General features: G+C 43.2%; 1 protein-coding gene across 2 annotated transcripts in view; it reads left to right on the top strand.

Annotated features, from left to right (window-relative positions):
• Positions 1 to 17,705, top strand: part of LOC147034192 (interferon-induced GTP-binding protein Mx-like) — a 98,017-nt gene that overhangs the window by 67,855 nt on the left and 12,457 nt on the right. For both annotated transcript variants that reach the window (XM_085878352.1, XM_085878344.1), the window contains 4 exons: positions 8,032 to 8,104; positions 9,067 to 9,189; positions 15,552 to 15,696; positions 16,272 to 16,430. In XM_085878352.1, the coding sequence (XP_085734478.1) occupies positions 8,032 to 8,104; positions 9,067 to 9,189; positions 15,552 to 15,696; positions 16,272 to 16,430 (500 nt within the window). The remainder of the gene's footprint in view (positions 1 to 8,031; positions 8,105 to 9,066; positions 9,190 to 15,551; positions 15,697 to 16,271; positions 16,431 to 17,705) is intronic.

Raw genomic sequence — 17,705 nt, 5'->3', positions numbered from 1 at the left:
TTCCAATTCTGTCTTTTAAGGCTTTCAGGTTTGATGACGTAGAAAGAGGGAGTAAACCTGCACTTTCTTGCCAGAACGAACAATGTATATTTTTTTTTTTTCTCTTCTTCCAATTCTGTCTTTTAAGGCTTTCAGGTTTGATGACGTAGAAAGGGGGAGTAAGCCTGCACTTTCTTCCCAGAACGAACAATGTATATTTTTTATGTTTTTTTTCTCTTCTTCCAATTCTGTCTTTTAAGGCTTTCAGGTTTGATGACGTAGAAAGGGGAGTAAGCCTGCACTTTCTTCCCAGAACTTTCTTGATCTTGCTCCCATCAAGCACCATCCGACAAAGAACTACATCGATAGGTTTAGATCCCAAAGAGTGATAGCAACTCCAAAAGTCTTCAAAATATAAATAAATAAAATAATAATAATAAAAAATAAATAAATAAATAAATAAAAGCCCCCAAAAAAGTTTCAAGTGTCCAACATAAACCCAACTTTCCAAGTCTTCAAGGTATAACCACATTCCCGTTGAGTTTCCAAGATATGTATCACATTGTGAGTTATCAATCCAGAACCCACATTTCAAGTATTCAAAGTAAAACCAACTTACAAAGTCTCTTAAGGATAACTCATTTACTGATTTTTTCAAAATTTGTGAGTCTCCAAGGTAGGCCCCATATTTAGAACCATCTTGGCAGAACCCTTTTCCTGAGTCTCCAAGGTAGTTATTTAAACCATCAAGGCAGAACTCATTTACTGATTTTTCAAAATTTGTGAGTCTCCAAGGTAGGCCCCATATTTAGAACCATCTTGGCAGAACCCTTTTCCTGAGTCTCCAAGGTAGTTATTTAAACCATCAAGGCAGAACTCATTTACTGATTTTTTCAAAATTTGTGAGTCTCCAAGGTAGGCCCCATATTTAGAACCATCTTGGCAGAACCCTTTTCCTGAGTCTCCAAGGTAGTTATTTAAACCATCAAGGCAGAACTCATTTACTGATTTTTTCAAAATTTGTGAGTCTCCAAGGTAAAACTTGTATTCTGGCTCATCAAGGTATAACTTGTTCAGTGGGTATTGTCTTGATAACTCACAATGAGTACTATTGCTGTAAAACTCTTTTCAGGATTTTGCTGGTCTCCAAGGTATAACTCTTTGGTTGGGTCATCAAGGACGAACTCGTTCTGTGGGTCTTGGTCGCTCATAAGGTCTTCAACCAAGCCAACAATTTAAGCGCCCAAGTTGTAGCAAAGCAGTATTTTCATTTCGTATTTCAGACACAATTTCCTGTGAGAGAAAATAATAATGTATTAATTAAGTTATTTAATTATTAAATGAGTATGCTTCAATCAAAGTTTGAAAATAGGAAAATAAAAAATCTTACCTCAATAGATAAGAGGTTTGAATCCAGTTCATCAACTTGAAGGTTTAGTTCCATAGAAGACAGAGAGTTCCAAGGAACACTAAAGTCATCCCACTCAAGGTCTTCAACCAAGCCAACAATTTCCCCCCCAAGTTGTAGCAAAAGCAGTATTTTCAGATACAATTTCCTGTGAGAGAAAATAATAATGTATTAATTAAGTTATTTAATTATTAAATGAGTATGCTTCAATCAAAGTTTGAAAATAGGAAAATAAAAAATCTTACCTCAATAGATAAGAGGTTTGAATCAAGTTCATCAACTTGAAGGTTTAGTTCCATAGAAGACAGAGAGTTTGAGACAAGCACACAGAACACCATTGCCAGCAAGAACAAATGTTTAAAATGGAGCCTGGGTTTGAAGCTTTTATAGAGAAAGACTGGTGGGTGTGGTTTCCTTTGGAAATTCCCTGGGCAAGCCTAGGCAAGCCTTCATTGGGAAATTTTTCAAAACCATAACATCCTGTAATTTTCTAGTGATTTCTTTGTGAGTCAGAGATGAACTGGAAATGATGTAAGAGTGGGCGGGGCTTAGCAAAAGTAGGCGGAGCTTAGGAAAAGTGGGCGTGGCTTAGAAAAAATACCTTATGAAAAGTGGGCGGAGCTTAGCAAAAGTGGGCGGGGCTTAGGAAAAGTGGGCGTGGCTTAGAAAAAATACCTTATGAAAAGTGGGCGGAGCTTAGCAAAAGTGGGCGGAGCTTAGGAAAAGTGGGCGTGGCTTAGAAAAATACCTTATGAAAAGTGGGCGGAGCTTAGCAAAAGTGGGTGGGGCTTAGGAAAGTGGGCGTGGCTTAGAAAAAATACCTTATGAAAAGTGGGCGGAGCTTAGCAAAAGTGGACGGGGCTTAGGAAAAGTGGGCGTGGCTTAGAAAAAATACCTTATGAAAGTGGGCGGGGCTTAACAAAAGTGGGCGGGGCTTAAAGAAAAGTGGGCGGGGCTTAACAAAAAATAACCTGTGGCTCAGGAGGTGGTCAAACAAGAGCATTAAGAGAAGTTTATCATTTCGTAATGGCACAAATGGGGTATCTTAAAAAAATATAAAGATTCAAATGTTTTGTTTGTCAATATTTTAGATGGGGATTATTGTGCAAAGAAAATTAAACTATTGAAGGAATTTGAGAATGAACAAATCTTTATAGGTTCAATGAGTGAGCTGTTCAACCCCCAGGTGTTCAATTCAATGAGGTTCAACCTCCAAGTTAAAAGGGGAGACAAATAAATATACCTTGGGATAAAAAGGGGGGTTTATTTTTAGGGAAAAAAAATATTAATCGCTGAAAATCCCCCATTCATTTACATGGGGAAAAGTGAGCCAGAATCAGTATTCTTACCCTACTCACATGCCATTGTACCAAACTTTCTCAAGAATCTTCACATCCTGTTTCTTTGGCATGAATGAATTTCCAGCTGTGATAAAGCCTCTCGATTGGTATTTTGTGCTCAGATTAATTGTCAGAAATGTTTCTTTAAAAAATAGATTTTTACAAAATATTTTGCTTCTACATGTATTTGTGCTTCCCAAGGTTATTCTCTCAACAGTGTACCCCAATGTATGGTCAGCTTTGACTGCAATATTTTGATGTGCTCCTCAGTATATAAAAGATATGCTGGTTTAGTGCAGGCTGAGGTCTTGAATTTTGAAATTAATGACCAGTCTCAGAGCTGAATTCACTACCAGAGACAGTGAAAACACCTTAGAAATGCCTTCTTCTCTTTTTTTGTACGTAAGTATCATATCTGGTCACAATGCTTTGTTTTCGATGTTCACACTCGATGGGATCATTAGGTTGGATCAGAGCCGTACTTCCATGTTTTCAGAGTTTGCTTTTGGTTCATGTTCCCACTAATTTTCTGGAACTGGGATATCAAAGTTTTTGCATATGTGCCAGCGGATTACTTTACAAACTCTGTTGTGTCATTGTGTGCACAACTGTTCTGACATGGGTTTGTGTGTGCGTGTGTTTTGTGTGTGTGTGTGTGTGTGTGTGTGTGTGTGTGTGTGTGTGTGTGTGTGTGTGTGTGTGTGTGTGTGTGTGTGTGTGTGTGTGTGTGTGTGTGTGTGTGTGTGTGTGTGTGCATGTGTGTTCGGTCATGAAGCATAACATCATTCTCTTTGCTGACACCACCTCCACCCCTCACCTTTCTCTCTTTTTTTTCCTTTCTCTCTTTTTTTCCTCTCTCTCACTCTCACTCTCACTCTCACTCTCACTCTCACTCTCACTCTCACTCTCACTCTCTCTCACTCTCACTCTCACTCTCACTCTCACTCTCACTCTCACTCTCACTCTCACTCTCACTCTCACTCTCACTCTCACTCTCACTCTCTATCTCTCTCTCTCACTCTCTATCTCTCTATCTCTATATCTCTATATCTCTCACACACACCTCTCACACCTCTCACACCTCTCTCTCACACCTCTCTCTCACACCCCTCTCTCACACCTCTCTCTCACATCTCTCTTGCATCAAATCTCTCCTCTCTCTCTCTCTCTCTCTCTCTCTCTCTCTCTCTCTCTCTCTCTCTCTCTCTCTCTCTCTCTCTCTCTCTCTCTCTCTCTCTCTCTCTCTCTCTCTCTCTCTCTCTCTCTCTCTCTCTCACTCTCTATCTCTATCTCTATCTCTATCTCTATCTCTATCTCTATCTCTATCTCTATCTCTATCTCTCTATCTCTATATCTCTATATCTCTATATCTCTCACACACACCTCTCACACCTCTCACACCTCTCTCTCACACCTCTCTCTCACATCTCTCTTGCATCAAATCTCTCCTCTCTCTCTCTCTCTCTCTCTCTCTCTCTCTCTCTCTCTCTCTCTCTCTCTCTCTCTCTCTCTCTCTCTCTCTCTCTCTCTCTCTCACTCTCTATCTCTCTATCTCTATATCTCTATATCTCTCACACACACCTCTCACACCTCTCTCTCACACCTCTCTCTCACACCTCTCTCTCACACCTCTCTCTCACATCTCTCTTGCATCAAATCTCTTCTCTCTCTCTCTCTCTCTCTCTCTCTCTCTCTCTCTCTCTCTCTCTCTCTCTCTCTCTCTCTCTCTCTCTCTCTCTCACTCTCTCTCTCTCTCTCTTCTTTGTCTCTCTCTTTTCTCTCTCTCCCTTCCTTGCACCCCTCCCTCCCACAGTGTATAGCAATGTTTGGTGAGGCATCGCTACCCCCACCTACCCCTCCTTCCTCGCTCTTCTCCCTTTCCTAACTTTCTCTCCCGCTTCCCTTCTCCCTCCATCCTTTCCTCTCCCCTCCCTTCCCTCCATCCTCTCCTCTCTTCTCCCTTACCTCTGTCCTCTCTCCCTTCCCTCCGTCCTCTCTCCGTCCCCTCCCTCCTCTCTCTCCCTCCCTCCTCTCTCTCCCCTCCTCCCTTTCCTCTCCCTGTTCCCTCTCTTCCTCTCTCTCTCCCTCCCCTCCCTCCTCTCCCCCCTTAATATTCCCATCAACGAAGCGATGGATTGTACTTGTTTGTCCTAAAATAAATAAGTCCTTGTTTATTGACGAAATGTACACATTATAGCTGGACGACATAAACGTTTGTAAAAGATGGTTGTAAAAGTAAAAGCAATTGGTTTTAATATAAAAACGACGTCTAATTGCCAACATCAGGCCAACATTTGCAATTGTTTGTAAAAGTGATAACGTTGCCAGCCGACAGTGGGCCGACATTGGCCCTCCGAACAAAATCACGTCGGCCTAACGTCGGGTCTGATGTTAGTCCAAAATCGGTGTGTTAGCTGGGTTATCACACATTTAGCACTTTCCTGAATTATAAGGGCTGCTGCTCACCATGAATGTGCTCTATACCCCCATCTGATGTGTCGTGGTACACCGCCAGTGAATCACTGAGAGCCAGAGACCAGATTGAGTTGTGAGAGAATTGGTGAAAACTGAAAATTAGGGATGGGGGGCAGGTGGGGGAACCCTCATGAGATTGGGAAAGGTGTGAGAAGTAGGAGAGCAAAGTTGTTTTATGAACGGACCTTCAGTCCTTCTGACAATGCACTGCTCTGACAAATGGGTGGGGGTGCTGGCATAACTTCTCTCTATCCTGATTTCTGTGCAATCTAAAGCTCTCCACATTATTGGCATCTTCCATGATGAGGTTGAAGCACAAGATCTGTTTCTTTCACATTGCAGACAAGTTGGTGGCCATGTTTGTTTTTTACTGCCTTTCCTCTGCTCTAACTCCATCTGCTGTCTTTGCCTCCTGACGCTTCTCAGCTCCCCCAGGATGCATGCATTCTTCCACGAACTCTCTCCTGGTTCAACTCTCAAAATAAGGCTTTCTCCCAACCTCCACCCGTTTGTTATTTTTTTTAAATTCCTTTTGTGGAACTGGCTTCCAGAGATGGTTGAATTGCATTCTTCCCTCCAAGACTTCCAGCAAGCAGTGCATCACCATCTCATGTCATCCCCATCCCAACGTGCAATCCTTTATACTCCTATTAACCCCACCACTCAACACTGTTACAGTATTCCTGGTTACTGTGCTCTTCCCATCCCTCTCTCGTCTTGTGTTGTTTGCTCATTTCCATGCTTGTTGAAACCAAATGTGGCCCTACTGTTAATATTCTTGTGGTTCTGCGAAGCCGGCACTCCCACCAAGGCAATGGAACTAAACATATAGCTGTCCTGAGACAGTTATTTCATTAGTATTCATTTAAGATAGCCCTTCCCTATTGTCTGGTGGGTTTATGGGATAGAATGAATTGCGTGGGCTTTAGTCATTGCTTTTCTTTATTCTTTTTTCTCTTTTACTTTACTTCCTACATGAACCCCTCCTTTTTTCATGCATGCCTGCACGCATAGCAACAGGGGCAGTCCTCATTAGCATACGCGTGCCCTTTCACATTCAAACCTCGCGCCATTGCCCAACTGACACTCATCTCAAATCTTCACCAGACTCGGAACACAATGCTACAACATTCATACAATCACCACAATGCCTTCCTAAAAATCCCCACACCATCGTACCACAGCTCACTCACCTACACACACCATTGACACGACGACGACCACAACTGCCTCCTTCACAAACTCGACGCACTACAACCGCTATGGTACACCACCGCTACCATAGCTCAACCACAGTCATCACCAATGACCATCAGCATTTTTTGGGACCAATGGGGATGGGGAGGAGCATTCACAGTGGAACCGCGCGACCAAATATCCCGCCCCATGTTAATCTCGGAGATGAGTCGCGTGGCAAAGTGCAAAGCAAATGAGGCCATTTCTGGTGTGAAAGCTGTGCTAAGCGTCCGAGCGCCCATGGGGGCACAAGGAAATGCCATTAGCCCACTTGTTCGTATCCCAAACTCGGTCCCCACGAGGGAATTTTAAAAGTCCCGCGTTCCGCACAGCTTGAGCTGGACGGTTCGTGAATTGGAGCACTCTCTCATCTAACTCGTTCACTTTGGCTCTCCACGGCTCTGATGGTTCTCTGGCTCTTTTTTCTATCTGTGGTTCATTAGGCACTGACTGAATAGAATAGAAAAAAACGTACGTGCAAAAAAAAAAAAAAAAATTCAAACAACCACACAGGCCGTTCCTTCGCTCTCGTAAACGACGACTGGATTGGGGCATTGTGTTTATCTATAAATGTGCATAAGAAATCGAGAAATTATTAGAATACAGTAAGTCATCACTTTCCGGAAGTCCATACGTTGTAACCCGTAATGGGGAACGCGGCTGAGGTTCTCTTTCCCCATCGGCCACGCCCACGCAGCAACGTGTGTTGTCATTGGTTGGTAAATAAATGGCCATAACTTGGGAAGCACTTGTCCGATTAATATCAAACCTTGAAAAGGCACATACTCAGGGCCCCGGCAATATACCTGGCAAGTTTCAATGAGATCGGACCAGTGGTTGTCGAGAAACAGCGGTCACAGGCAGACGCACAGACACAGACACAGACATACACATTGCAGGAATTATAGATAGATAATTCTAAAGATCGTTAAAAAAATTTGGAAGTTTATTGCATTTTAAACAGTCTTATGCACCACCCTTAGACACCACTTCATTTAACATGTCCAAATACTGCGAAACTGAAGGGTTTTGATTGTGCAAATAAGGCAGCTTGTGTTCTGCAGCGTTTAATTACATGATTCAATTTAAATGGAATAAAGATTGTAAAAGTCGTACAAATAAATAAATTCCAGGATTTACTGCCGTTGATGCAGCGTCGATTCCACCTCCCCATCTAACACGTTAGATTAGTTCTTCGTGACTGTTGTTTATGTCCTTTAGAGTTTAGAGTGTCCTTATAAAGGGTAAGATTCCTGTTTGGAATGATTTTAAATTTTGTTTGACTGCCGGGCAGGCTGACAGAGTGAAGAAATTATCTCGCTCCTCTCTGTGCATGTGTAGTCAGGACAAATTCAGAGACAAAGTACTGTTAAACGCCAGAATTATGTTCCAATTTGTTTTCAAAATATAATATTCAATGGCAATTAGGTGTTCCTCGATCATAAGCTGATGTTTGAAGACATACGGACAGATGGACATGAGCCAATTCCTTAACCCAGCTTTTTGCTTTGCTTGCACATGATGAAAAGGTCATAGATTACCCTCTTCCAACATTTACTGAATGTCATTCATATTTTGTATGTTTTCCCTTAGGTGTATTGAAGGGAAATGTACCACGCAAGTGCTCGCTAACAGGCTCACCACAGAGCTCGTTGGGCAAATAAAAGTAAGTTATGCATGTTCGACTTACTTGCTTTTACCTGTTAATGTTTATGTTGCCCTTTTAATTCAGGGAACCCGGGTTCAAATCCCATGTATCAAACGTTTGTCTGTTGTCGACTGTTGTCCTTGTTGTTTGTGGTAAGGTGCATTGATGTCTGCTAATGTATTTTTTTACCTGATGGACGGCCACCAAAGGTGGACGGAGGTTATGTTTTCACCCCTCTCTCTTTGTCTGTCTCTGGCTGTGATCCGGATATCTCAAAACGTTCTGGACGAATTCAGACAAAACTTGGCGGACATGTTGGGTGTGTGACTGGGGATAATTGATTTGATGTTGGTGAACATTTGGATCCGGATCAGGATATGAGATTGAAAATTTTTTTGTAAGTGATTCTTCACCATTGAGAGATGGGGGCAAAAACGACATGTAGCACGATATCTCAAAAAGTAATGGATGGGTTATGACAAAACTTGGTGGATGAGTTGGGTAAGTCACAACAAGAAGTTATTAAGATTTTGGTTAAGGTCTGGATGCAGATCCGGCCTATCAGTGGGATACAAAACAAACTATTCAGCTTGGCGGAGGTATGTTCTCTACTCAGTACTATTCTAGTTCTGCTACATGTGATTCTGCTTCAGATTGTCTAACCGAGCCCTCTTACTTGCAGGTTGATGTATTTCCTCCCCTCCTGTCTCTCCTCTTTTCGTTTTTGTTCATTCCTTCACTTAATGTCCAAATACTGTCCCACTGTCAATTAATACCCTCCACCACCTCTCGCTTCCATTAGCCTTGATCTTGAAAGTAATTTTATTGATGTGTCTCTGTATTTGAGTGTGCACCAGACAAGTTGTAATCCTCACAAGGTATCAGTATAGTATAGTTGGTAACGAATAATATATCGTTGATAATATCAAAGTTTAAATAGTTTTCATGTTTGAAATTTTTTTTTTCTTCTTTTGTTGCAGCATCTCCTTCCAGGTTTGCGAAAAGAAGTCAATAGGAAATTTGATGAAACTGTGGAGAAGCTGAATAAACTTCCACATGCAGTGCCGACTGAAAAGAAGAGCCAATCCTTCTTTATTAATAAGGTTCGTTTTTGAATGCCCCTTTTTGTGTTTGTTGATTCTTCATTTTCTAGAAGCAGGAATACAGTGATTCTTCCACCTTTAACCCTTTGAACCCTAGCGGCCAGTAAACCGGCCGCTATTCAAACCTCCACTTACCCGAGCAGCCGGTTTATCGGCTGCTATTTAAAACTCCATAAATCTAGGTGGCCGATCAGCACTGGCCACCACATGCTCTTGTTTACAAACACATCACGAGCAACTGCCTGAGCAATTAGCAGCTCCTGATCAAGCAATATTGCACCTGATCTTCAGTCTGCGTCGCCACCGCTAATTGTTCAGGAAGTGCGAAGGAGGCTTTTTCTGTGCCCACAATTTGGTGCTTCTCCCATTGCTTCCCGTTCCTTTCTAACATGCGTGCCGTGAGAGTGCGAGTGCGAGGGAAGTTTTTTCCATGTACACGCTTTGATACACATGCCAGTCGACTGATCCTTGTGTATGTGCCGAAGCGCATGATCTACAGAAGTAGTACCACAAGATTCAGGAAAGTTTTTGAAGGTTTGTCACGAAAAATCGTTCCAAAATGAGTCGAAATGTGATGTCAGTTGATGAGGTGTTGAGCTGAGATGAGGAAGTTACAGATGATGATGATGATTTATTATGGTAATGAGTGATTTTGAGTTGGAGAATGACTTTTCAAACAGGAAAAGTGAAACTCACAGGACTGACAATGCTGGGGGAGTTCCCAGTGGTCGAGGCGTCGAGGGCATGGTCGTGAAAGGGATAGACCAAGGTCTGACTCCACCTCAGGATGGACAAGGGCCAACGCCGGATTCAATGAACACCAGTTTACACCTCATGAGCAAGCAGGCCCTAAAAGTTTATTAAATGCAATAAATGTGGAAAGTCCTCTATTTGATTATTTTGGCTTATTCTGAGATGATGTTCTTTGGGATTTACTTCTCACAGAGACTAATCACCAAGCTGAATGTATTGTTACAGCTGTGGAAATTCGCAATCCACCATGAAGGGTCCTTTGATCAGTTTTGACGCTAAGTTCATGTGTAGTTAGTCCACACCTGTTGTTTAGGGGGAATATGTATGATTCATCCGGGTTGCGACGCTTTGAGTTAGCCATTTTTCTTTTCTCTATCGTTATTTTGGATCCAACAACCTCAAACCAACCAATGACAACGGCAAAAAAGAAACCTGCGCTCGTGCGCGGATTTGCGCACCCCTCTGCGGTTCCAAGGCTGGCACGGGAAGGGGGGCAGGGCAGCTCTCTCCCCATTGGTGGAGGCCCGGCGTGAGGCGGTCGGAGTGGGGGCACGACCCCCTTCGAGAGCCTTCTGGAAATGCCTCGAAGGGAGGTGGAGCCGCGAATGGGGCGGAGCCCCGCGCGGCGAAGGGCGGAGCCCCGCCTTACAAAAGGCAAACTGACGCGAGGCTCACTCTCTCTGATCGTGGCTCATGTTGGCTGTTGCTCTCTCCGAAAAAGGCACCAGCTCTCTCTCTCTCCAAAAAGGCTCGATCTCTCTCGCTCTCTCTCTCCAAAAAGGCTCAGTCTCTCTCCTTGGGTCTCGCTCTCCAAAGCACTCCCTTCCTCCTCTCTCATTCCCGCGCTCGTGGCCCGACACGGCCTGTTGGTGGAGACGCGGACGGGAGGCGCCGCAGTGCGGCCTGTGGTGGACCTGCGCGTCCAGACGAGGGGTGCCGGAGAGGGTTCGCCGGCCGCGTGGCAGGCCGGAACCAGGCGCGACCGCGCTGACGGTAGTAGGAGCGGAGGACTCGACGGTCCATGAGGGAAGTCACTTCTTTTCTTTTCTTTTCTTTTTGGGCTTTTGTATGTGCGTTTGTGGTGCCAGTCCGACAAGTAAAACCTGTATAAGTGACTGTGCTGTAAATAATTACCTTTTATTCGGTCGTAGTGCTTTCCTTTATTCCTATTTGCCTGCTTTTGTTCCTATTTGCCTTCTTACGTGTGTGAAATAAAGTCCTTGCTTGTTGAACTGTTCTCCCGTTTCCCTTCGTCCTTTCCTTTGTTGAATCTCCATCTTGCATCACGTAAGGGATTGATTGTGGGTTTAAAACACCCGGTAACCAATCTGAACCGTCAAGGTCGACGATAACTCCGCTCAGTTATCCCTGTAGCACGGAACGAGCCGCTTAAGCGGTTCGTGTCCGGAGTCGACCTGTGGCGTGGGACAACCCCTTGGTAGGTTACCCGTGCGAGTACTTAGGGTGAATCGCCGAAAGTCGATATACCTATTTCGCGCGGGTAGAATGCGGACTGGGTTGTGGTGAGGTTAAACCCCCACCCGTGACTAGCTCCTTGGCAGTAGTTTCAGGAGGGTCACGACTGAATTGTCCGTTCCGGTGGGCGACGCGTCGCGATTTGAGTTACGTGGCCGATCGCACGCCAGGCGGGCGAAATTCGTAACATTATGATTGTAACCAAACCAAACTATTATGCGGAAAAATCTTTCCAACAAAAGCCTCTTACTTTGGCAGAGTTTAAGGCATTTTTGAGGCTCCGAGTCACCATGGAAATGTTGATACATAAAGATAGGTACGAGCAGTACTGGCAGTCTTAGGACACTACGCTTACTTACATGCCTGGTTTTCCAAAGGTCATGACAAGAGATCGGTTCCTTACAATCTGGTCTCTCTTACATTGTGTAAATGAAGATGATCTCCAGCTGGACAAGACTGATAAAATATTCAAGACCTGCCCAGTATTCAATTGTTTGATTGAAAAATGCAACAATTACTTTGTTACAGATTGTGAACTTTCACTTGATGAGGGATTGATCCCCACTAATAACAAATTTTCGTTCCAACAGTACATAAAGGACAAGCCGATCCCTTAGGGAATCAAGACTTTTTGTGAAAATGGGTATATTTGCAATGTTGAAGTTTACACTGGGAGGAAAGTGATGCCGAAGCTGTCGATAACCTTGGGGTTGCAGGGAACTTGGTTGTGCGAATGACTGACCAATTCTCAGGACAGAATTATTCCCTGTTCACCAACAGATTCCACACCTCAGTTCAGCTGGTTGAGTATTTGATCATAAAACAAGGGAAAAGAATGTGTGGAACTACGATGACCAACAGAAGAGAATGTCCCAAGACTCTTATAACACTGAACAACAAAAAATTTTTACTGGAGATGTGTAAAGTGATTTAGACTAATTTGGGTACGCTGATTTCAAAAATCATAACCGTTTTGCTGTATCACGTCAGGATTTTCAGTAACAGAAATATTCCCATTGCCTAGAAGTCAGGATTTCAATGAAATTTACAAAAATTCATTTATTCATTTATTTCATCATGAATGCTTCAAAATTATAGAAATTACAGAAAAACTCCACTAGAATGTAATTAAAAATGCTTTAGGCATTTGGCTTTGCGTTTGTGCTGCTCAGGGCAGTTTGTGTCAGTTTCACGATGCAGGAACCAGCAGAAATCGCCCATCATGTTCGGGTTGTGCCGCCCTTGGTAACGCGTCTCCATGAGTGAAATCTCTTGGTGGAATCGCTCGCCGTGCTCGTCCGAGACTGCTCCCAAGTTGTCAGGGAAGAAGTTCAGGTGCTGGTGTAGGAAATGGATTTTCAGGGACATCCTGGAGCCAAGTTTCCTGAAGGACTCCAGCAGCTGCAGCACTATTTCTTCATAGTTGTCCGCGCGCTCGTTCCCCAAGAAGTTGTCCGTCACAGCTTTGAAGCTCCTCCACGCTGCCAGCTCTTTGGGGTTTAGAGTTGTCGGAAAAGTTTCGTCCTTCATAATCTGTCGGATTTGCGGTCCAATAAAGACACCAGCCTTGATCTTGGCCTCCGACAAGGTGTTGCCAAACTTTTCCTTGAGGTATAAAAACCCACGCCCATTCAGATCCATTGCCCGTACAAAACTTTTCATCAAGCCGAGCTTTATGTGGAGTGGTGGAAGGAAAACTTTGGCTGGGTCGACAAGGGCGACATGCTTCACGTTGTGTCGACCAGGTACATGCTCTTTTCGCTCTTCCCAATCTTTCTTCGTCCAGTGATTCTTGTCGTCTCTGCTATCCCAGAGACAAAGGAAGCACATGTATTTCGTGTAGCCTGACTGCAGCCCTAACAACAGTGCCACCACTTTCAAGTCTCCGCAGATGTGCCAGTTGAAGACATTGTACTTGATGGAATCAAGCAGCTGCCGCATAGTCTCATAGGTCTCTGTCATGCCGAACGCGTGAGCCAGTGGGACTGATGGTTTCTCGTTGCCATTGTGGAGCAAAACAGCCTTCAAGCTGTTCTTCCCCGAGTCGATGAAGAGGCGCCAGTCTGCAGGATCGTGATCACACCCAAGTTCTTTCAACAGACCGTTGATGTCACTGCAGAATGTCATCGTGTCTTCCATCTCAAAGAACTCAGCCATGTCTCTGTGACGTGCTCTGAACAAGGATATCTTGGTGTTAGGTTCAAGTAGATTCCACTGCTGCAGCCTTGATCCAAGCAGCTCTGCCTTCGCCTTTGACAGCGAGAGATCTCTTACAAGATCATTTAAGTCTCCCTGGTTCAGAAGGTGTGATTCTTGAGTGTCGGGTTCAAAAGGTTCATCATCACCATCCTCTTCACCACTGCTTACAGCTATGTTCTGATCAGCTGGAGGTGTTGGAACGGGGTTCTCGTCATCATGAGGCACAGGTTTACGAGCAGAGACGCAGTCAGCGTACTTGATGTGACCTTTATTCTTCTTGTTGAAGCCGGCGATGCTTGTGCAGCAGAAATAACAATCATCATGATGATTCTGCGGCTCACGCCATATCATGGGCACCGCAAATGGCATGCTCGCGCGCTTGCCCACCAACCACTGAGTCAAGGTTGTGTGACAGCTTGTGCAGCAGATGTGTGGTGCCCAGCTCTGTTCTTGGTCCCCCACCTTACACCCGAAGTAGTGAAAGTAGGCGGCCTTCATTTTCACTGCTGTAGATATACTTCGCTGTTGATCTTTTTTGGTATACCGACCACAGACATAACAGAAGTTGTTAGGATGATTGGTACAGGAACGCCTACTCATCTTTATCTGAAAGAAAGAAATATAACACAAGTTAACAACAATTGTACGAAATAGACATGTTAAAGACATATGTAAATTTCATTGAAATCCTGACTTCTAGGCAATGGGAATATTTCTGTTCCTGAAAATCCTGACGTGATACAGCAAAACGGTTATGATTTTTGAAATCAGCGTACCCAAATTAGTCTTAATCACTTTACACATCTCCAGTAAAAAAAAAATTTTGAAATTTGTTGTTCAGTGTAATGAGAAACAATAAAATACAAAATGGAGAATGGGAAATTCTATTCAATGGAACTGTTGCTGTTATAGTTTGGCAAGACAAGCGGCCCATATATTTTGTCACGTCAATCTCTGTCTCCTCCCCTCCTGAACATGTTCAGCGATATGATGGTACGGAAAAAATAAATTCCTGTTGCTTGTTCAAAAGCAGCGAAGGCCTATAATGCTTATATGTGTGGGACAAACAAAAATGACCAAATTACTAGATTGCAGAAGTTCCGCCACCATTATACATGGCCAAGACGCTTGGTAATAGACTTCTTCATGTGGGCTGCGTACAATGCATACTTACTGATGGGTTTCATAAAGCCCCATGCTCCACCAAACAAGAGAGTTGTCACTTTCCATTTGTTTATCGAGAAACTATGTCAGCAACTTGTAGGAGATGTTCAGTTTACTGGAGCAGCATTTGGTAATCGCCGCTCAGCAGAGTTTCAGGACGAGCGACGACTGAAACGGGATGCTCACCATGATGTAGAAAAGGCTCCACATGTGACTACTAATATAATCGTCGTGTTGTGTGCAGAGAGAAGTACCTTATGACTAAGCAAAGGAACCTGAGGGCAAAGGATAAGGACTTTCCAAAACGTTGCAAGACCAATACACTGGTGCACGTACCGTGAAGAATTCTTATGTTTCGGAAAGCCGGGCAAAAACTGCTGGTTTGACTGGCACCACAAAGTAGAGTATTGGCGATAAACTCAAAAACGAATAAAGAAAGACAGTCATTGATCCAAAATATCATTTATTTGTAATTTCAGGGCCAGAAAATCATTTTTACAGGCAAAAAACCGAAATAAAACAAATTTCAACTTTTCAGTTATTTTTCTCCATGGAGAAAAGGGTAGGGGAGGGGAGCCCGATCCACAGGGATCCACAGGGTAGGGGAGCCCGAAAGTCCAAGGAGCTCAGGGTTCAAAAGGTTAAATATTTATAGATGTTCCAAAATGTATATAAATCTGTAACAAGATGCCATCACGACATCAATAATTTCCTGCAGTATTTTTAAAAACAAATTGTTTACTGAATTAATTTCTTGCCTTTATCTGCAGCTGATTGCGAAATACACTGCTGATGTTGAAAGCTCAGCCCTGGGTGACTATCATCACGTATTCAAGAAGAACAGGATGATCTATGCAAAAGCCCGCCGCTGCTTTGAGAATTGGCTCAGAATTGTGAAGGATCATGAGGAAACATGTATGTACTGATATGCTTTGAGTTGGTATTCAGTAACAAGGATTTTCTCGACATATATAACTTTTTTAAATGGCTCATTATAAAAACGGCTTTTTACAATTCCAGAAAGCCAGAACAAAATAGAAGTAGAATGGGTGAATCACCACATGATGTGGGATCCTGATTTGGATAGTTTAAGGTTGAGTTTAAGGTTTAAGGTCTAAAGTTTAAGGTCAAAGGTTCTTTACTCGATTGATATGAGTGATCTTCAAACTTGAGTTTATTCCATGTGGGTATTTCAAAATGGTGTTTTTTTTGGAGGGGGAGGCGGGGGGAAGTGGGAGGTAGGTTGAATCCAGTGGCACTGATGTTGTGAAGGACCCTTCTTGAGACGCCTGCCATCCTTGCATCACTTCTGACGCCTGTCAGAATGAAGACTTTACATTGATTTGGATTATTATTAAGTCGAAATTTTTATTATTCATCTAAATTTTGTGCTGGGAAATTGTTACAAAAAAACCCGCAACTTGTTTTGAAGTCACTCTTCATTAAAAAAAAAAAAAAAATGATGGCTTTGATTTTCCCCTCCCCCCCAGGGAATAACGACCTTCACCATGAAGTTGAAATGTTTATGAAAGAGAACACAGGTCGAGAGCTACCTGGTTTCGTCAGTTACCGGACGTTTGAAAACCTGGCCCGAAATCATGTCACAATGCTGGAATCTCCAGCACTTGGAATTTTGAAAGAAGTAGCAGGTGAGTTGTCATGTAAATGGCTGTTTTCATTTACCTGTTTAAATAAATTCAGTTCATTACATGGAAGATGTTTTGAAATTGGTAAAAAAAAAAGTGATACCTCTTTTGTTGCGAATACTTGGGGAAGAAGGCCTCGGGGCTGGCAATAGTGAATTTGTTCTGGTATCCGGAGTACTTTCTCTCACAAAAACCTGATTGAACAATAATTTGGTGAAAATGGAAAATGTACCCTGTAATATATAATGAACAAACACACACCATTTTCACTCTTCACACCATTGTATATTTCATACCTTACACTTTTTGTATTTTTACGTTTCAATCCTTTTGCTAGCTCATCTGGAACGTAGTTCCGGGGAGCTTATGGGATGTCGCGTCGTCTCTCCGTCCACAAATACTTTCAACTTCTTCTCTGAAACTACACATGCGGTTTTGATGAAACTTTGCCACAACGTTCATCACCGTGTATGTACCAAAATTTGTTCATGGCATAAAAAAATCGTGGTCTGAGGGCGTTTACGGAGGGAGTTATGGGGGGGGGCAACCCCCCCCCCCCAAAAGAGATATTTGCTTTCTTCTCAGAATGACACACACAATTCTGATGAAACTTGACCACAACATTCATCATCCGTGATGTACCAAAGGTTGTTCATACCATTAAAAAAATTCAACCTCTAATGGGGTCTGTGGGGGGTTGCCCCCCAAAATAGGTATTAGCTTTCCTTTCAGAAAGCTCCCCACACAACTCTGATGAAACTTGACCACAACCTTCACCACCCGTGATGTACCAAAGGTTGTTCGTGCCATTAAAAAATTCAAGCTCTGAAGGGGTCTGTGGGGGGTTGCCCCCCAAAATAGGTATTAGCTTTCTAGTGTAGTAGATAGTATAAAATCGTGCAAATTATGATGCAAGCATCAAATTTGGCATTTCTGTTCTGCAGGGCTTTCTGATCAAATCTGCCCGATTGGCCATTTGAAAATCCAAATTTTGAAAAATTTGAAATAAAAAAAAACAGCAAAAAAAATTGAAGTCACAGCTGGCTGAAATTCTTAAAGCGCAAGTGAACATCCCAGACAGAGAAGCAAGGGGAGATGCAGTCATCATTGATGGCTCAGCACTTATCAATGCCCTACCTCCACGCACTTCAAAGATATTTGATGACTATGCTGAAGAAGACATCATCCCAAAGGTGGAATCCTATGGTGCCAGGTACGAGAGGGTGGACGTAGTGTTTGATGTGTACAATAAGTCAAGTCTGAAGTCCGAGGCAAGGT

This window comes from Eptatretus burgeri, chromosome 1, assembly GCF_056783735.1.
Source record: "Eptatretus burgeri isolate ZD-2024b chromosome 1, Ebu_testis_v1, whole genome shotgun sequence".
NCBI lineage: Eukaryota > Metazoa > Chordata > Myxini > Myxiniformes > Myxinidae > Eptatretus > Eptatretus burgeri.
This window is presented reverse-complemented; position numbering and strand designations above follow the sequence as displayed.